The sequence below is a fragment of the Peromyscus eremicus genome, chromosome 4 (genome assembly GCF_949786415.1).
Source record: "Peromyscus eremicus chromosome 4, PerEre_H2_v1, whole genome shotgun sequence".
Classification (NCBI taxonomy): Eukaryota; Metazoa; Chordata; class Mammalia; order Rodentia; family Cricetidae; genus Peromyscus; species Peromyscus eremicus.
The window spans coordinates 113,759,581-113,781,671 of NC_081419.1; the positions used below are offsets into that span (position 1 = coordinate 113,759,581).

General features: G+C 38.9%; 1 protein-coding gene across 4 annotated transcripts in view; it reads right to left on the reverse strand.

Moving 5' to 3' along the window:
* Tasp1 (taspase 1) overlaps positions 1-22,091 on the reverse strand; it is a 262,299-nt gene that overhangs the window by 40,868 nt on the left and 199,340 nt on the right. For all 4 annotated transcript variants that reach the window (XR_009378907.1, XM_059261514.1, XM_059261513.1 and 1 more), the window contains one exon: positions 13,728-13,838. Coding sequence is in view for 3 of the 4 variants with exons in the window: in XM_059261514.1 (XP_059117497.1) it covers positions 13,728-13,838 (111 nt within the window). In the remaining variant the exon portion in view is untranslated. The remainder of the gene's footprint in view (positions 1-13,727; positions 13,839-22,091) is intronic.

The following is a 22,091-nucleotide window of genomic DNA, read 5'->3' on the forward strand; positions in this document are numbered from 1 at the left end:
CAGTGAGAGAGTCACAGTGTCCCACCTCTAGCTGATATGATGGTTGCTGTGAGAGAGATAATCAGTTTTGTTTAGGGATATATCCCCTACAAGGCTACTCATGCTACAGTAGGTGGCCCTACACCCATAAACACACTGGCAGCATTAAGTGGACTCAGTGGGTTTTCAAAAAAGAGCACATGAAATTAGGAAGGAATAGTGATGCGGGGTGGGAAGGAATTGAGGGGGACAGACTAAGGAGTGGATTTAATAAAAACATACTATATGCATGTACATTCTCAAATAATAGAAAAATGTACACATAGAAAAGATCATTCATCATGATCATATTGACTTCCTTCAAGAAATGAAGAGATAGCACAATATACATAAATCAATAAATGTAACATGTCATGATTATATATTAAATAAATGTAACATAAGTAGACTCAAGGAAAGAAATCATATGATCATCTTAATAAATTTAGAAAGGGTTTTGATAAAATCCAACATTTTTCCATCATAAAAATGTAGAGACTGGGAGTGAAGGGAAAATATCTCAATATAATAGAGGCTATGACAAAACTAAAGCCAACGACATGATAAACTAAGAAAAAAATAAAAGTATTTCTTCTAACAACAAGACAAAAACTTTCTACTCTCTGCACTCATACTCAATATAGTACTTAAATTGTTAGCCAAAGTAATAAGACAAGCAAATAAAATGAATACAAATATGAAAGGAAGAAGTCTAAGCATCCTTATTTACAGATGACATGATTCTATAAATAAAAGACTCTAAAAATTCCATCAGATTCTTAGAACTGAAAACATTTTCAGCAAAGTACTAGGGCAGAAAATTAACACAAAAATTGAGTAGTTTTCATATATACCAGTGACAAGCATACTGGGAAATAAATTCCATTCATAATACCGTTCAAAAAGTAAATACTTTGTGTTTAATTTGAATGTTCATAGAGGTTAGGAAACTAGTAAGATACCATAGTGAAAGAGGGGATCATTCAAGGGAGAAGATACAGAATATAGAGATATAAAGAAGGGAAAGCAAATAATGAACAGGTAGGATAAATGAGATGAGGGATGGGAGAGCAGGATGGGAATGACATATAGAAAAGGAAATATAGGGAGGGTTCACTAACACTTTTAAAAAAGGCATTTAAAAAAATCATATGGAAGCCTGTAGGAAGCAGAGTTTAAAATCAGAAACCAGGATTGTTAAGCACACAGGTCTATTTTCTTCCATGGAAGGAAATGAATGACACCTGATCACCTGGAATGCTGGAATGAAAGTGGTCAAACAACATAGTGATCCTTTGCTATTTTATTAGGAATAAGACTCTGCCTGAATTTCTCCCAACTCCTAAGAATTGTTTAGGCCCTAATCCTGGGCTTTGTTTCTCAGTAAATAAAATTCATCCTCATAAAAGAGGCCCCACGTACTTTGCATTCTCATCAATAAAATCCATCCTTGTGCTTATTACATGCTTCTTACAAACCCTTCCTTTCTAGGCCCTAGCCCTGAGCTCTGTTTATCAGTCAATAGAACTCATTCTTATTGTAAAGGTCACAGGTGCTTTGCTACTTTGTTAAGGAGTTTCTATGTAGCTATGCCTGGAGCTTTGTTATGAAAATTGTCACATGCAGACTCCTCCCTTATACTATGTTTAAATTTGTAAGAAGAATAAACCACAGCATCAGACTCTCTAGAAGTCTTGATCTAGTCTGACTGATCCAAGTCCAGTTGCACCGAATTTTCATTCTCACCTCTTCATGGTTCTTTCCCTCCTGGTGGTGATACCTGCAAGGACCCCACGACAGAGGCCTACTACTACAGAAGCTTCTTAAGATATATACATACACATATTTAAAAAGAGTTTAAATGGAGTTACCTTATAATAGGGAGACAATACCCCTACTACCAAATAAAATAAAATTCCCAGCACCAGAGATTGTTTACCTCTTTGAGTTGTTGACCAATAGAGTCATATAAACTCCCAAACATTACAGGTTATTGCCAATAATCTGTTACCCTCCAGGAATTCACAGTAAGACCCTACTGCTGGACACACCATATCAACTGGACTCACAGAACATAAGGGTACTTACTGCTGGTACTCACCTGGAAGCTTCACCCCTACTGTCTAGTTTTTGAAGTGCTGGAAGATGCTATGAACACTACTGGAGGAAAAAAGTAATCATTCTCACCTAACTGTGAACCCTATTAGCTACAATAATGACTAGCCTGACAAGTTACACAACAGTGTCACCATTAATATGGAAATAATCAACCACTTTCTGGTTGGATCTAAGACCCACTCCATAAGATAGAACATGGCCGGGTGGTGGTGGCGCACGCCTTTAATCCCAGCACTCGGGAGGCAGAGCAAGGCGGATCTCTGTGAGTTCGAGGCCAGCCTGGGCTACCAAGTGAGTCCCAGGAAAGGTGCAAAGCTACACAGAGAAACCCTGTCTCGAAAAACCAAAAAAAAAAAAAAAAAAAAAAAAAAACATAGAACATGTACATGTATTTGGCAATGTTTGTGTAGCTAAATAGGTCATGTGCCCTATGGGAGAACTCAATACTATTACTCTACCAAATAGACACAGTATTAAAACAACTCCTCCAGATATATTGCTACACTCATAGATCAGTTCATCTCTCAACCTTCACCAGAGAAGCTTCTTACAAGAGATGACAATAAATGCAGACTCTCAGCCAGCCAATATGAAAAGAAAAAGAGACCGAGACAGCGGAGTACTCAGCACTAAATGGAAAGGACCCATTCCCTCCCTACAAGGCTCGGGATCTTCAAGGAAGCATGGTTACAAAGAAAGTGAAGAGAGGTGGTGGATAACATCAAGAGAACAGTGTTTTTCAGACACAACAGGGCAGTTGCACACGTGAACTCACTTGTGACAGGATGAACAAGACATGCCAAGTTCACACCAGACAAAACTTTTAGTCTGCAGTCTTTATGTGTGGAGACAGGTATGGACATGAACTCTCACCAGTATGGTACCAGTGCTCCAGGAGATAGGTGCTGAGAGAGATAGTCTGTGTTATATAATTCTGTGGTCCCTGGTAGGTGTAACACACTCCAGGGCATAACACACTCACGGGAGTAGTTGGACAACACAAACTGGACTTGATGTCGTTAAACAAAACAAAATCAAAAAAAGAAGAAGAAGAAAACTGGAAGTTGGGTGGGTAACAAGGTGAAGGTGGTGATAGTGAATCTGATAAGGGAAACAATTAAAATTCACTGTATAAAATTCTAAAAAAAATTAATGAAATTATTATTTTAAAAGATAATCAATAAAATTAAATGCAAATTAAAACTACTTTGGGATTCCATCTTAATCCAGTCAGAATGGCCATAAATGATGGTCATATGTGAAGACAGAGGAATCTTCACTCACTGCTGGTGGAGTATAAACTGGTGTAGCAGCTATGGAAATCAGGGTAGATACTTCTGAAAAAAAACTAAAATGAGAACTTCCATGTGATCCCACTAAACACACACACACACACACAATGAAGACAGAACCTAGGGCAGAGCAGGCAAGCTCTTTATCACTCCACTATGCCCCTCCCTATATAACCCAGCTACACCACTCCTAGGCATATATCCACAGATATATTTGCAAATCCATGTTTCTTACTGCTCTATTCATAATAGCAGAAAATTTATTCTGCCTAGATGTCTATCAATTGATAAATGAGAAATAAAAATTTTCATGAGAAAATGAATGAGAAAAGAGAAAATCAGTGGTACAGATATATAATAGAATTTTATTCAGCTGTAAAATAAAATAGAATTTATGGGGAAATGGATGGAACTGGAAAGTCCAGCAAGGTGTTTCAGGCTCAGAAAGACGCACTCTAATTAATTTGTGGTGTGTAGAGCCCCTAGAAAGGAGCTCATGAGAAAGGAGAAAGGATTCTCCAAGGTGTGGAGCAGAGTAGTAAAATGCATTGATACAGAAGGGGGAATATTGGAGATGTAACAATTGAAGTGGGAAAAGGAACAGAGAGATGGAGGAAGAGGTAAGGGTTAAGAGAAGGACTAATCAAAACTAACAATGTATGAAAAAGGGAGCAAAAGCAGTATAAATATTGCTCACACATACTTGCAGGAAGAAACAATGTTTTAGAAAATAATTCCTAGCACTACTGTTTTCTAGATGCCTATGACCTGCTTCCTGATTTTAAGGTTTTAATTATTCCATATTCAAAATCCATTAAAATTATTTTACGTATACAGCATGTATAAGAGAAACTACTTCCTTGTATCAACCTTTTTTCACACACAATTATTACATGTAGAGGACTGTGAATTCAGGTAATATACAGGGCTAACAAATGGCCTGGAGTGACATGCCTGAGCCTGTGAAAGTGCTGGCTATGGTGATCTTTGTTGTGGTCAGACTCAAGCTTATTGCCATTTAGAGACGCTCCTGGCCTTTCAATAATGACTCTTTTCCTTTGGTAGCAGCCTGTGACTGTTTAAAACGTCAATACTGATTAAAAAAGCCTTAGGTTTGCTAGACCAAAGCCCAAGGAGTTGCAAGGCTCCTACAAATACCCACACTATGGAAAAATTCCCATCAGAAAACATTAAGAACACAGTAAAGTTCCTACAAAGATTTAACATGTGAAAAATGGACATAGGGCTTTGGTAGTCATCTTCTCTGAGAGATGACTTCTCAGCACATCATGTCATAGTGTGATATGGAAAGGGTCCCAATGTGACAATGCTTCTGTGCCATAGTTAGGTAGGGATGAAACAGCTACATATGGGCTCCTCAAGAATAAGGTAAGGACTGGCGAGATGGCTCAGCAGTTACAAGCACCTATTGTTCTTGAAAAGGACCTAGTTCTATTCCCAGACCTGACATCAGGCATCTCAAAGCTCACAACTCCAGAGTATCCAACAACCCTCTGATCTCATACATATATACATCAATAAATAATAAAGTTTTAATGCTAGGTTAAAGGAAGAACAGGGACAGTAAGAAGAGACTGTTTATTTAGTGCTTTGAACAAGTGGATCCAGTCTTGGGTAATGCTTCAGTCTTATTGACTTCTGCTATATGAACCATTCTGAAGGCCCAACCCAAAGCTTGGCCTTCCTGTGTCATTTAAGTCACCACTTTCCCTAGTTACTATTAGAGCTACAAGTTACTCATTGAATGAGACTTCTCCCAGGACACCTCTTTCTCTTTCTCCACCATCCACATACCATCCCAATTAAATCACGTTTTATAAAACAAAGTGTCCTTACCAGGCTGTGAGCAAGTTATTTCCATCCAAATGAATTCTCCTTCTAAACAGAAAAAAAAAGCACTAGTCCACCCCACTAAAATACATATACAGATACACAGACACACACAAGATGCACATAAGCATACACACAGAGAAACAGAGAAACACAGACACAGACACACACACACACACACACACACACACACACACACAGACACAGACACACACACACACACACACACACACACACCAGACAGACAGATAAACACACAGACATGAACACACATACATTCTTCCCATTGTTGTTAACAATCCCCAGCTGCCCTGGCTCTCATATCCATTTCAAATCTCTCCACTTGGCTTCCCATCCCAAAGTCCCTTGGAGGAACACGGAGCTCTAAAATCAGAACGGTCTTGGCTGGGAAGTTGCCAAGTCAGCTGCTGCTCCTTAGCCTTCTTTGGGTGGGATAGCATACTAGAGGATGCTTTGCACGCCATATAAGTAACTACTTACTAAATGAAGAAAAGCTAATTTTTCAGTGGGAAGGATGGGGAACTGTACATATAATAGCTTACTCTTATCTGCTCCTGGCTGTTAAGTACTTCTTAACCCAGTAGGTGGCTGATGTTTGTAAAAATAATAATAATAATAATAATAATAATAATGATGATGATGATGATGATGATATACAAAAATGCTTCACTGTCCTGACACAATCTGTCTAAATCATACAAGGAGAGTTTCATTATGTCCATGAGGTAGCTGAGTTGGCAGGCGGCCCTGTCAAACTTTCACTAGTAAACTGTCGTGGGAACAATGGAGGCTGAGTTCCATAGAATGCCTCTTACACTAAGTCAGGGAGATAAGCATTCCCTCTTTCCAGTGCTCATGCTGCTTTGTTTAAGACTAAAAAGTAAGAGATATGTGTCAAACAGAAATACAAGCCCTAAAGGCATTTGAATTCTCTCCCTGTTTGACTCTCTTATTGCATTAGACACTGCTGGAAGTAGTGGTTGCTGACGAAGATCTGGACGATCTCTACTAAACAGAAAACCATTCAGTAAAGCTAAGTTAATTGGACGTGATTTTATTCATTCAACAATTCCTTTTACCTTTAGGATTGATCTCATGCTCCAGCGACACCTGCTACCCTTTAAATAGACCAAAGTTGACTAGAAAAGTTTGCCAAAATTGCTTCCTGAGTTTTAGAAGAGCTACAAGAAGTATATAACCGCCAGAATTAGATTCAGAAATGTTCATATTTTTAGATGGAAAACTAAACCAAACAATTAAAAAAAAAACTTCTGGGTAGATAATAGGTAGAACTATAGTTCTCATAAAAAAAGAAGAAAACTATAGCCAAAAAAACACTCTTCCTGGTTTTTAAAGAATGTGTTAGTGACATTTAAAGAAAGAAATGTTCTGTTACAAACAGAGTAGATCAAAAAAATATTCCAAAAGTACAAATCACAGAGCACTACCCCACAATTTGCTAATGCTACTCTCGGTTGCTAAAACATTTAAATATTATATCTGCTTATTTGCTGAACAGCTCAGCTACTTTACCAGTCTGTGTGTTTCCTCCCGACCTTAAATAAGAATTAAAATGTCAACCCATCTTTCATGAGAGCAGTGGAGATAGAACATCTCCAAAGCACTGCTGGGGCACAAGAGAAATGAGCTTCCTTCCATGTGAAATCACGGAGATCCACATGGGAAAGAAAGTTTAATTCTGATTTACAGGCAATTCGGCAACATCAGACAAATATCCACATGGCTACTCTCCCTCTCCTGTCCTAGAAGTGAATTTGCTTTCTCTTTGCCAGTTAGCTTCATGACCATGTGTACCTCCCAGAAGTGCCTTGCCATAGGTGCTCACAGAGGCCAGTGCCACATCATGAAAAGAAGCGATGTCATTGGTGCCCCACAAAGAAGCTCCTTTGAACATATGTTTTTATAGGCTTGGCAAATTTTTAATGCCAGTAAAACCAAGAGTCTGGAGGAATTTTAAGTTATAGTAAAACGACTTTTTATCTTTTGAATGTTCCAGGAAGCATCAAGTGAATGTAATATATTCCTTTTTTTTTTTTAAACTACAGCATGTTTTGGTAACAAGAGAAACAACCACACAACAAAAAGTATTCAATAAAGATCTCTGTGTTCTGAAAGTGGAGCAGCAGAGGGAGGCATCACACTGAAGCTCTAATTGGCAACTACAGAACAGTTTGATTTGATAGAGTTAAGTTGAAAATGATAAAGGAACTCATTATCCTTTCAGTTAGCTATGAAAAACACCAAAGAAATTCTCATAAAAGTTCAAATCAAGCACTACCAAACAGCATGCCTTTTGGATACACAGAAATATGAAAAGAGTTTAAGGAAAACCCAAAGATAACCATGAAATAAGTCTCAGGGAAAGAAGGCTGTAAGATCAGAGAGGCCCACATGGGGGTTTCAAAGATATGGGTAATGGGTAATTTCTTGGGCTGTGCATCAGGCCCACAGGTGTTCATTTTATTATTACCCTTTATAACTCACAAATTTATTATATCCTTCTTTAAAACATACATGAAACATGGCACTGTAAAAGATGAAAAACACAAGGGGTGAGTAAAGAGGTAGCTAGAGAAATGGAAGCGTATCATACTCAAAACTTAATTATCAGCAACATAAACACATTTCCAGATAGAAAGTACCACAGTTATTCTCTAAGTAAAGTGGGATTAACTTAAGGCAAAGTAACAATCACCATGTGTCCTCATGAGATGATCAGGCTCTAGGTGAATGTGAGTCTGAAATCCTGTCTAATATGAAGGACTACAAAAGAGCTTTGAACCAAAGGTGACTGACAAATACACACATCTATTCTAGATTGCTTATTATTTTCCTCAAATATATGAAGCCTATTTCACACTGGCCTTACGACTTAAGGGAGAAAATCTTTAACTTCATAGGCTCCAATCAAGACATGGGGTATAGAATACAAAGAAGGAAATGTTCCCCATAGCAGGACTGGTTGTTTATGGAAATTATTTGCATATATTCTAATTACCTCCCTATCAAGCTTAAATTAGCAACACATTCACTGTTCCCACTGGAGGGCCTGATGTGCCTTTGTTTGCGCATTTAAAAATATTATTTTATTTTAACATGTATGGGTATTTTGCCTATAAGTATGTATGTTTACCATGTGCATGTCTGGTGCCCAGGAAGGCCAGAAGAGTACTGAGCCACCATGTGGTTGCTGGCTATCAAACCCAAGATCTCTAGAAAAGCAGCCAATACTTTTAACTGCTGAGCCATCTTGCCAGCCTCAATTTGCACATATCTTAACTATGTCCATCAGCCTCAAGAAAGCACTTCTACAAGGCCTGGAAAATGTGCAATTATACTTTAGCAGGTAAAAATATATTGGCCTTTCCCCTCCCTCTAAAAGCATATAGAAAATTAATTCTTTTCAGCTGGCTCATCCAGGGACAAAAATTTGCTTTGTGTTAAATGTACAGTTTGTAGACTGGGCTTTGTCAGCATCTCTTGATCTGGGGAGTGGGATATGGCAGGCAGGTGTTGCAAACATGTTTGTGGCCAAACTGTCCCTATACAAGGCTGGATACGGAAGTTGTCTTCTGGGAACCATTTAAACTGTCTCTAAATCTTATTCCTGGGCATTCATTAATCAAATTTTCAACCTATAGTATTTGCTTTTTAGAACACATGGGGATATTTTATGTGACATTTCATTTTGCTCGAAGAGTAGTCAGCTCAAAAAAATTAGTTCTGGGCTAGAGAAATGGCTTAGTGGGTAAAGCGCTTGCTGCTGAGTTTCGATCCCCAGAATCCATATAAAAGCCAGATGCAGTCAACTCCCCAATGGGTGATGGAAGAAGACACAGCAGAAATCATGAGATGCTCGTGGGGCAGCTAGCCTCGAGTATGCAGCAATATGAAGAATGAGACAAGCCCTGTCAAATAAGGACGAAAGCAAGGATACCTGACGCTGTTTTCTAATCTTCACATACACACATCTGTAATCATATCCATGTTCACATGTGGGGGAAGGGGAAGAAAGACAGAATTCTGCTAAGATAACACAAAATCTACATTGGCACTTAAATTCATGTATCTAAGAATTACTGGAAGCCTATTATGGAGATGGGCAAAAATTTCAGTGACATAGCACCTGCCCACACTTGCTTCCAATGTGTGGGATGCTTCTCAGAAGGAAGAATGCGCTAATCCATAAATAGGTGTATCAAATCCCTAGCCCCCTCTCTGGTTCTCAATGACCTGTTATTTACCCAGTTATTTATCAAATAACTAGAGGGAAAAAAATTTCCAACCTAGGAAGAGAGGAAAACACTTTAGTATCTGATTGGGAGTTTCCTGTTAAGTTTACAAAGATGTAAACTGCATGGTACTGGCAGAGCACAAGGAAGGACCAAATAATTGGAGGAAACTCTTCAAGAGAATTCACATTTGAGAAAGATCTTAAATATGGTTTACCATAACAGTGCATTTCTAAGAAAAATGCAATAGTGAGGGCAAGTTACGGGCGGGGGGTGGGGGGTGGGGGAGTCCCCTTGCAAATGCTATTCAAAAGACAAGGACTTGGGACATTGGCAATGAGTATAGGTAATAAGTTGAAAATGATACTTGAGCATTCATTCTAAACTGTTAGAGTGAATGGGAACTTGCCGGTGGCCATGTCAGAGGAACAGCAGATGGCAGAAGACTTTAAGGTGTCAGTCCACCGGGAGGAAAATCCCTGATGGGTCAATCTCGGATAGGCAAGGCCCTGAGACCACAGATCCTGGAATGTCTTTTGCTTCTGCTGTGCCTTCACATGTTTGCTACTGCCACCTTTCTCTGGTATCTGGTATAGTGTGAATGGGTGTGGAGATCCCCACTGCCTGAAATGTAGTATGTTTATGTCATGGAAACATCGCATTCTGCTGGTCATTTTTACATGTGGACTATTATGAAGGTGATTTCTTTCTAAGCTGTACTGTTGTCTAACTGATAATAATAATGTTAATTTAAATAGAGTTTTGATGATTAAAATTAAAGCAAGCAAGCGTCACATCGCTAGAACACATAAGTTACTACTGAGGAGCCACATAGACTGTGGCTTAGGTTAAAAATTAAGAAAAAATAATTGAGTCCCAGTAACCCAGTTAGTTTAAATTCTTCCAGTAACCCAGTTAGTTTAAATTCTTCTAATCTTAATGTTGAGAGATGTGTTCACAAGTTTTGGAGTGCATAATAACTGAAACAAAGCTTTGAAAATAACTTAAAGTTAGACTAAGATGTTTTTGTCAAATAGCTTTGAGGTGAAAAACTCAAGAAGACAATCTAAAGTTTCAGAAAGGCACATAGTTCAATGAGGAACTTGTTAAGATCAGAGAACAAGAACAAAGCAGCCCAATTATCATAAGCTGATGTATTTTCTTGCTAGAATTGGTTGATGACCAAAGGTGATGATTAATTCCTTGCACCCATTTCTACCCTCAATCTCCTGATATAAGAAACTGTTGATGAGTGGGTATGTAGCCTAAATATTTAAATTAGAGCTGACTGATTCTTTCTCACATATATAAGTTTAGATTTGTGATTCTTTTAAGATTTCTTATAAGATTACCTTTTGAGTGATTGGTCCTTTCTTTGTAACTTCAAAATATAGCCTGCCAGTAAAAGAGTACCTTGCCTACTTACACTCTGTTCATCTACAACAAGTTGCTTGAGTATGAATGTAAATGGGTTCTTGGGATAATTTGTTTTTCACCTGAAATACCCAGTATGTTTAATCATGTAAGGGATATGGAAAACATGCTGTTTTTTACTTGTATTCATTGTAATCATTCACTTGAAAAACAGAATGTTGCCTGAAGGATTTTTGCTTGAGTATATAAGCTGTAAGGGAAAGAATAAAGACAGAATTAAGATGAGTTAGAAGGAAAACATCAAGAATGAGAGAATTAGGGGGAAAACATTAAGAGAGGAAAAGGAAAACATCAAGAGAAACAGAAGGGACATTTCTAGATTGAGATAAGAACAGAGAATGGAGAATATAAAGAAGAGTAATGAAAAGGGCTGAAGGAAACCATCAAAAGAGTGTGTGAGTGTTTTTTCCCTAACCCTCTCAGTTCGCCAGGAAATGATAGCAACTCTTCCCATTAGGTTAGGTAACTGGCATCCATCTTGCATATCTGAAGGTAACCCAGAGGTGGGAGGGAGGGAGGGAGGGAGAGAGGGAGAGAGACAGAGACAGAGACAGAGTTCTCTCAATAAAAGGGTAAAAGTAGTGAGCATAACATATACAGAATCTGAAAAGGCTGATTTTATAGAAACTGAGAGTGTCTCAAATGCTTCCTAAGGCTGGGTAGAAGAACATGGTTTGGGTTAGGAACATATACAGCAGACAGATGGCAGGAATAAAAATAAGTTCCATTGCCCACCAGAGTAAATATAGCTACCCATAATCTATTGTATATTTCAAAACAGCTGCAAGAGAGTATTTTAGATATTCTGTGAACAAAGAAATAATATGCTTAAGTGATGGGTATGCTAATTGGCCATATTTGATCAGTATATAATGCACAGATAAAATGAAACATCACAGTGTACACTATTCGTGTATATAATTATATGTCAACCAAAAGTAAAAGCCAGACATGGTGGAATACACCTGTAACTCCAGCAATGGAGAAGCTGAGGTACAAGAATAGAGAATTTGAAGCTAACCTGGGCAACAAAAAAGTAAAGATACAATAGTTGAGAACATGGAAATAATGTTAAGAGATACCTATTCTGATCTTACTTCAGCACATTTTAGAAAGATACTCAACCTTCAGTTTAAACAAGCAATAAATTCGTCACAAAAACTTATATCAGTCTTATTTAGGCTACTCTGATCCTGGGGTTAGTATAGTTCTTTTGGTCACATTTTCATCTTTGTCCTTTTTTGCTTTGGGCCACTGTCTTCTTTCCCAATTGCCCTTAGCTTAGGGCCATGGTTAGGTTATCAACTCAGCTGCAGGTGTGTTACAGAGAAAACTCTGATAGTAAATTGGAGGTGCGGACTGTCTATGAGATGATAGAAAAGGAAAGCCTGACTGGGGAAGGCTGGGGGGGGTGAGGAGTGTAAAAGGGGAAAAGTGGCTAAAAACCACAGTTCACAAGGCACATGCCTTTAATCCCAGCACTCAGGAAGTAGAGGCAGGTGGATCTTTGAGTTTGTGGCCAGTCTGGTCTACAGAGAGAGTTCCATGATAGCCTGAGCTACACAGAGAAACACTGTCTCAAAAAAACCAGACAAACCAACAAAAAGCAGAGGGGGAAAAAGACCATAGTTCATAACACTGGTGACAATTATCCCAGGGATCCTAAAGATGAGAACCCAGATGCCCTGATGGGAACTAAAGACTAACAGAGGAGCACCTTCATTTGTCACCACTCAAGTTCTTTAGACAAACTACGGCCAGAGTTCACTGAAGGCCACATACAATAGCACATAATCTAGAAATGCCCTGTGTATAAAACTCAGAATTGTGTTACAAGTCAGAGTAATGCATAACCCAGACCAAGACAGACTAGGAGGGGTCACAGGGGCCTTTGGGGTGGCACTAAAGTTCAACTTTTAAATCTGGGTACAAATTACATAAGGTAGGTTCACTTGGAAATAGTTCAAGAAAGTGCAGTTATGATTTGTGTTTTCTGGATATGTGTATATTTTAATTAAAAAGACACACCTAGAGCCTCTGCTATACAGATTTTAAAGTAGTTTCTATCTAGACAAATAGATGAGTAAAAAGCAGCCTGTGGGCTATAGCAACACCACCAGTCTGTCTGTGTCTTGATAAATGGCAGGAAGGGTGGCTTCATCCCTACAGGTATGAAGATAGACCTTCTTGGCTAGACACAAAACTACACATCTGGATGCACACCTACAATCTGCAAAAACACTCACTGACCAACCCTTCCTGAAAACAGTTTTGTGAGGAAAGTGTGGCAAACATTTTATTTTACAGATAAGGAGTGGCAGAGGACAGTAAAGTGATACAGGACAGTAGCAAAGCTAATAAGCCAGGGAACCAGGACTAAGATCCAGGCCAGTAGCTCTTCACACAGTCTTCTTCCTTTAGAAGAAGGAAACAGGAAGAATCCTGTTTCCATGTTATTATATATACTGTCATGGGTCACCTCTAATGCTCCATATGGAATAAGACAGGAGAGTGAGACATGCTACATGACTTCAGTGAAGCTCATTTAAAACCATGCTTTAAGCATAGCCTTAAAAACAAACAGTGATGTTTTGTAACTATCTACAGGAGGACAAGAGTGCAAGCAGTGGGATAGTGACAGACATCACAAGTATAAACTGCTGACTGAGGGCAGCAGCCTTTTCATGTCTTGAAAAAAATGAAAAGAAGAAACTTCCCAATAAATTGATATTCCACTTACCTAGAAGTGTCTGCTTATTTTGGGAGGAGTCAGACTCTGAGGAACATCTGCATGACCGGAGAACAATCACTCCACCGAGCACGCCATCTTCACTGGCAAGGAAAGGTGAACCTGGGCAGAAAAGACTGGTAGTCACCTTTCAATCACTTTTATATTTCATTTTCAATTTCCATTTGGTTACAGGAACAAAAATGTGGCACAAACAAGAACGTGAAAGATGCCCAGTTTCTAACAGTCATTGTTCATACCTCATATACACTTGATGGCAAAGGCAGTTTTATGCCTGAACAGAAGCCATTTGGCAAAGGCAGTGCCAGATACTGCCAAGATGACATGACTGGGGAGAGCGTGTGCAGTACTGTATTTGGAATAGAACTGGAAACACCATCAGATTAAAGGACCAAAACAACTACAGACACACAAAAATGCTCAGCATCACCCTTTGATCAACTTTTGGGGATTCTGCACAAGGCTTGCCCTGCTGCCAGAGGCACACCACCAAACGCTTTGATTTACTACCTTAAATTCAATTTTAAACAATAAGCCACAAAGTTTATTACAAACATTTAAAAATGCTCCTGATGGTTTACACAAATAAGGGTGAAGTTGAATTTCTATGATGTGAATCTGGTGGTTAGAAACAGCCCAGCCTCCTTCAGATCTCACACACTGAACCACTGTGAACATTTCAAGGACATTACATTTTAAAGCCCCTCGTTTTTCTTCCCCAAGGACATCTTCTTGAACATCTGGCATAACAAGTGAGCCCGTGGAGAACAAATGCAAAATTAACCCAACAACTATCAAAGAAAGCAGTAAAAATAAAACTAACCAAATTGGATTTGGGGAAAACTTCTGGGTAAATTTAGTAGATTAAATACATGCATTTATCTCCACGCCCTCCTTAAATCCCAGGGAACGTTGGGTGGTAAAGGAAGCGGGGATAAAAATGGCCCAAAAGTTTAAGGGGGGAAAAAAGGCAGATATTTGGGGGAGAAGAGATGGAGATGCAGCTATTTCCCTTACAGACCTAGTGTGCTCACTAGTTTTTATATCAAGTTAACCCAAGCTAGGGCCATCTAGGAAGAAGGATCTTAATAATAATTAAAAAAAAAAAAAAAAAGCATCCACAGGATTGGCTCGTAAGCAAGTCTGCAGGGCATTTTCTTGATTGAGATTGATGTGGGAGGGTCCAGATCACTGTGGTGATGGCCCTGGGTTCTATAGGAAAGCAGACTGAGCAAGCTCTTGCCTCCAGGTTCCTTCAATGATGGGCTGTGATGTGGAACTAGAGTTGATAAAAGACCTTTTCTCCCCTAGTAGTTTTTTGGTCATGGTGCTTTATCACAGCAATAGAAAGACTAAGAGACCCACAAAAGTTAAATCTCAAATTTCCAGGGAGTAGAGAACTTGTAGCGGAAGGAGCCTTCAGAAAACCATCTAGTTGAGCTAAAAAACTGAAAAGGATCAGAAATTGGAGTCTTGATTCTCCTCTGAAGGCAAAAGTACAGAGTAAAGATGAAATGGAGGTAGCTGGTTCAATGTCTGAAAGGATCCTCCAGAACAGTGGTCAGCAAACTATGACCTGCTAAGAATTCAAAAACAAACAAACAATTTTAATGGTTGGTTTTTAAAAAGTAAAAAAGTAAGAAAAGAAAGATTGGGGAGGAGAGAAAAAAGGGGGGCTGGGAGACAAATAGGTATCAGGGATCACAATGAAGCTTGTGTGAAGCGAGCACTGTTTGTTTTCAGCCTTTTCCTTTTAAAGCTTGCTGTTCTAGTTAGGATTACTACTGCTGTGATGAAACACATCACCAAACCTACTTGGGGAGGAAAGTTTATTTGGCTTACACTTCTACATTATGGTTCATCATCAACAGAAGCCAGGACAAGAACTCAAACAAGGCAGGAACCTGGAGGCAGGAGCTGATGTAGAGGCCCCATGGGTAGGACTGGGGGGGTGGGGGGTGAGGAGGTGCTGCTTAGTAGCTTGCTCTCCATGGCTTTCCCAGCCTAATTTCTTAGAGAACCCAGGAACAACAGACCATGGGCGGACCCACCCACAGACTTGGTCTTGGATCATTAAGAATATACATTCCAGGCTAGTCTGTTGACAGCCTGATCTTCTAGAGGCATTTTCTTAATTGAGGTTCCTGTCTCTCAGATGATCCCACTGTATCAAGCTGACATAAAACTAGTCAGCACACTTGCCAATCCATGATCTATGGTCCAGGATTCATACTGAAGCAAGAGATATATCCCTAAACTTGCAGAGACTGGATAATCCCCTTCTTGCAAGCCAACAGACACAAGAGAAGAAACCTATTTGAGAGACACTAAAAAATGTACCTTGTCCTTGCCTTATGGCAAGGGAGAAGGTGAAGAGCGGCAGGAAGTCAGTGAAGAGAGGGATATGGGAAATGAGACTCCCTCCTCCATCTCTGTATTAACCACTTATCTTCTAGCAGTTAAAGAATGCCTGGCCAAAGCTACTTAAGATAAGAGTGCTTACTTTAATGGCTTAGAGTTCAAACCTTCTTGCCACATTTCTATCAGGGAAATAAACCATAATGTCAAATTAAAATTTGCTTTTACCTGACTCCTATTTTTTTTTTCTTCCTAATTTGCTACACTCTATATCAAGCCGTAAGTCTTTGGCCGTCTATGATGCAAACATCTTCCCCAATTTATTAACTACTTTGATTTTCTTTAGGATTCTTCATTTTTGGCTTACTTGTTTAGATGCTTATGCAGCTGATTTGTCAATTTTTTGGTTTAAGGCTTCTGTATTGTAAGTTTTACAGGAAAAGCCTTCACTTGTTGGAAATTATGAAAATGTTTTGCCCATGCCCATGTTTTCTACTACTACTTTTACAATTACAGACTTTAATTTTAAGACTTCAAACTTCTGGAATTAATTTTGGGATAAAGATTGCTGTGGAGAACTTATTGCCCCTAAATAGTCAGCCAACTGCATAATAAAACTTTGGTGAAAAATTCGTTCCTTGTCTACTGACTTTAAAATGTCCTTTTTCTGATTTAAAATATTTTAATCATATATTAATTTTCACATGTTATTTGAACCCATAAATTTTTAAAATTATGAAAACTACTCTCCTCTAAATAGTGTATGAATTTACTTACAATCTTGCAGCATATTCTATTTGACTGGATAAGTTTCTTCTCCATATTTTTATATGAATTAATCTTTTCTGCTTTCATATGTTTTTTTCAAAATAGCATTCCTCAACAGTATTGCCTTTTATTCTTACTGAAAATTTTATTTGGACATAATTTAAATAAATTATGGTTTTTGCCTATGATTCAAATATACTGATAAAATTTCCTTTGGTATATATTTGATACTTCTACTCTTAAGCTTTGATCAAATAGATGCAAGTGTAGAATGTCCTGATATATAAACTTACTACAATTTTTTTCCTCAGTTCTTAGCCTTTCGATCTATCCTATCTAATTTACCACTTTCCATATTTCTAAAACAAGCAAAAAATTTATGCTAAGTGATCTTCAGCTTGGTCTCACGAAACAGAACAAAACTCAAACACAACAAAATAAAAGCCCTCATGTTTCCAAAATAGCTTGGATGTCACGCTGTCTATGAGTGAGGGTAAAACACTGAATTGGAAAAGGTTTAATTTAACTAATCAAAAGTACATGAAAGACTTCTCTGATTCAGTATTTAAAACATGGAAAGCATTTTAAAACAATTCTGAAGGAACAGAGGCTTTGCTTATTATAGTCAAGATCCCATGTGTGTGCTAAACCTTATGTCCTTTATAATATAGTTCAGGATGTCTCCCAGAACTCTGTGTTTATGAGCAATGTCTTTTACTTTAGGACCCAGGGGATGTGTTTTGTTCTATCATGGACTTGGTAATACAAATAAGGCAGATAAACACCTAGAAAAGTCTCTATCAATCTCTGCACAAAGATCTTAAATGGCACAGACTATTAAGAGCACTACACACCTTCTGGAGCTGCTGTTGTATGTTTTCCCTGTTTTGAGTTGTTTTTCTACACACCCATTTGCCCAGAATACAAACTCTACTCACTTTCACTCTGTAACCTGTTTACTGCACATAAGCCCATAACATTGAAGAATAGTTAGTTACTCACTGCTCATTCAGCTTGGAGATGGTGAAATGTTAAAAAGGTTACATGGAAGAGTACCCAGTGGTCGTAATAGTGTAGGTTCTCAATATCTGCTACAAGATTCCAGAGAATTACTAAAACGCAGACCAGCAGGCATGGAAGCACCATGTCCCTGGTACAAACAGCACAAAGAGACACCTAGTTCTAGGCACAGAGAAGAGTTTTGTCATATCAATAAGTATAGAACTAGTTTATCAAAAAAAGGAGGAGGAGACAGGTGTGGAGAGCAAAGGAACAATAATGTTGAAAGCACCCAGCACTATGAAGGAAGAGGAAAACACACACACACACACACATACACAGACTGACTGACAGACTGACTGACTGACTGACTGGTCTGAAAAGGTCAGAGGGCAATAGTTAGGATCTGGTAGGTCAGAGTACTTTACTTTGCTGAAATCGGAGGAGTAAGGATCAAACAGAAATCTATGGTGTAAGAGAAGCTTTCAAAGACTGATGGCTCAGAGGGTTAGGAAGGCGATATCACTTGCTTGGCAAGCTGACAACACAGTAAGCAAATAATAAGGGACATCATTGTGTGGTGGTATTTTACTTGTACTGAAATGTGATTTTAATTGTATGTTAATAAATAAAGTTGCCTGGGGTCAGAGTTATAGAGCCATAGCAAGTGCGTGGCGGTGGTGGCGCACGCCTTTAAGGACCTGGAGGGCGGTACATACAGGCAATGACAAGGCAGTCATGTGTTTAGTTTACAACCAATGAGAAGGCAAAACATCTAGAGTATTTAAAGACGTACACACAGGAAGTAGGCCTCTTTTTCGGAGAGCTCTCTTGGCTGAAGCAGGATAGCTGAAGCAGGAAGGGTAAGGCTCTTAGTTCTGACCTCTCGGCTTTCTTCTCTGAATCGGCTCTGTGTTTCTTATTTAATAAGACGGTTGGTTACATCTACATTTGGCGCCCAACGTGACAAGAATCCATTAAAACCACTTAACTTGGCTTGGCGGCAGGTCCGGGTTCCCGCCAGGGCGGCCGGCAGGTCTGGTTTCCCGCCAGGGCGGCCGGCTCCCTAGCCCGGGCCCAGGTCGGCTTGGCCTCAGGCCGGACCAACCTTGAGCTACTTGCTTAAAGCCAATGTTACAAACAACTCAGGCCTGCCCTGCCGAACAGGGCCCCTGCCTGTAAAACCAAAGCACGTGGTTGGAGCTTAAGGTAGCCAGAGCCAAGGCTTGACTAGGCTCAAGTGGGAACACGTGGCTGGATTCAAGCTCTTAGGCAGAACTTGTGGCTACGCTTGCTTGCTCTCTCTCTCTCTCTCTCTCTCTCTCTCTCTCTCTCTCTCTCTCTCTCGACTCGCACCTCGGACACTAGGTGGCTGTTTGAAATTCCCTCGGATTGGTACTGTTCTACAAGGACTTGGTAAGTCACTTAACATATCAGATATTTTAAAGAAAATTATTTAAAAAAAAAATTTTTTTCCACATTAAAAAAAAAATGGGTTTTCTGTGTACATTGGAAGAAAATTTGTTTGCACTTTTAGACAGTCTGACAATGGAACAGCTATATGAGAAGATTACTGTTGATCGAATTATGCATTTTATTACTATGTTTATCCTCATTTTACTATTTAAAAAGATAGTCAATTTAAGTGCCAGGATGACAGCTTTAGAAAAACCTATTAAACCTGTAAAAACTCAGACAGAAGAAACTAACAGTGAAGCTGCTTCAAGATTGGATCATAGGGTTACAGAAAGAAAGCCTGTTTTCACACAGTCACCCTTAGTTTGTCCAGTAACCGTACAGCAGTCGCCTGATCAAATGACTACACAAAATATTTGGGCTCCAATTGATATGATAGATTTACGAAGGTTTAAGGAGGCAATAGTATCTTATGGTATGCATTCCCCATATGTAAAGCAAATGTTAAACTCTTGGTCAACATATAATAGGATTGTACCACAGGACTGGCGGGAGCTGGCACAAGGTGTTCTTGAACCCAGTCAAAGGCTTCAGTGGCTAACTTGGTTCAAGGACGAAGCTAAAAACATAGAAAAGCAGTGGAGGGATAAAGGAATACAAGTCTGCCAGGATCAGCTTATTGGAGAAGGTCAATATGCTTCAGCACAAACACAATGTTTATATGATGTCCAAACCCTAATTTTATGTCGAACAGCAGCCTTGAATGCATGGGACAGAGTTGAGGAACCAGGAAAAAAAACTGAGTCATTTACAAAGGTTGTACAAGGCCCAAAAGAATCTTTCACAGATTTTTTACAAAGACTGGCTTCAGCAGTAAAGAGAATGGTCCCGGATTCAGAAGCTAGTAAGATAATAATTGAATCTTTGGCCTTTGAGAATACGAATGCAGCATGCAAAACAATAATCAGGCCGTTAAAGGCAAGATCTGCACCTTTGGAAGATTGGATTAGAGATACGGTTAATGTTGAAGCTCATGAGCATGATGATACATGGGTAGGAGAAGCAATTTCAAAAGGTTTGAGGAATGTTAGATGTTTTGGATGTGGAAAGCAAGGACATTTGAAAAGGGACTGTAAACAGGTCATTCCTAGAAACAATGTTTCTTCAAGGAACAATGGCAACAGAAAGCCCCTTCCTTCTGGAGTATGCAGAAGGTGTGGTAAGGGAAAACACTGGACCAACGAATGTAGATCAACAAGGGACAGACAGGGTAATCCTTTGCCTCAGTCTTCGGGAAACTCCCAGAGGGGCCTCATGCAGGCCCCAATAGCAAATCCAGTTCAAACCTTTCCTGCAGTCGTAGAGGAAACCCCTACCCAGAGCAATTAAATAACCAAATGCCTATTGGAATAAGTCATGCTGGTCAGGATGATGAAACAGACAGAATAGAAAATTCAGGAGCAAATATAAAGAAAATTTTTTGGCAAACTTTTATTAATGAACAAAGACCAAAATTATCGATAAAAATAAATGGTGTTTTGTTGTCTGGTCTGGTAGACACAGGTGCGGACATTACCATAATTGCACCAGAATTTTGGCATCCAACTTGGCCTCTTCAGGAGGTAAATGTTCAACTGTTAGGAATTGGGACATTATCTCAGGTGAAACAGAGTGCAAGATGGCTCGAGTGTATAGGTCCAGAAGGACAGAGAGGAAAATTGAAACCATATGTAGCTAACATAGCTATGAACTTGTGGGGTCGAGACTTGTTGCAACAATGGAATACTCAGATTAACATCCCTCCAATCTCAGAAACAAATCATAAATTAGCACATGTTTCTGAGAGAAATATTAGAAGGCATTATTCTGAGTGGTCACCAGCCATCCATATTATACAAGAACAGGGCACAACAACTGATGATCTTCCAAAGACACCAACAGCTCTACCTTTAAAATGGTTAACAGACAAGCCTGTATGGGTCCAGCAATGGCCTTTAACAACAGAGAAACTCCAGGCTTTAGAAAAGCTGGTAGAAGAACAGTTAAATGCTCAGCATATTGAGGAATCAACCAGCCCTTGAAATTCTCCTGTATTTGTTATTAAAAAGAAATCTGGTAAATGGAGAATGGTAACAGACCTTAGAGCAATTAACAAAGTAATTCAGCCAATGGGCTCTCTACAATCTGGAATTCCTCTGCCTACTCTGTTACCAAAAGGATGGCCTCTCATAGTTATTGATTTAAAAGACTGTTTCTTTTCAATACCGTTACAAGAAAAAGACAGAGAAAGATTTGCTTTCACAGTGCCTACTTATAATAATTCTCAACCGGTTAAAAGATTTCAATGGAGGGTCCTCCCACAGGGAATGTTGAATAGCCCAACTCTGTGCCAATATTTTGTACAACAGCCATTGGAAGTGATACGTAAAAAATTTCCTAAATCTATACTTTATCATTATATGGATGATATTTTACTAGCTGACTCAAATGCAGATACTTTAGAAAGAATGTTTGAAGACATAAAGAAAATTTTGCCTTGCTGGGGATTACAAATTGCTCCTGAAAAGATACAAAGAGGAGATTCTATTAATTATTTAGGATATAAAATAGAGCTACAAAAAATTAGACCCCAAAAGGTGCAAATTAGGAGAGATAGACTACAGACTCTTAATGACTTTCAAAGATTATTTGGAAATATTTCTCATCTACGAACTATTGTTGGGGTAAAAAATGATGAACTGCATAATTTGTTCAAAACCTTAGAAGGTGACAAGGACCTAAATAGTCCAAGAGAGTTATCACCTGAAGCTGAGA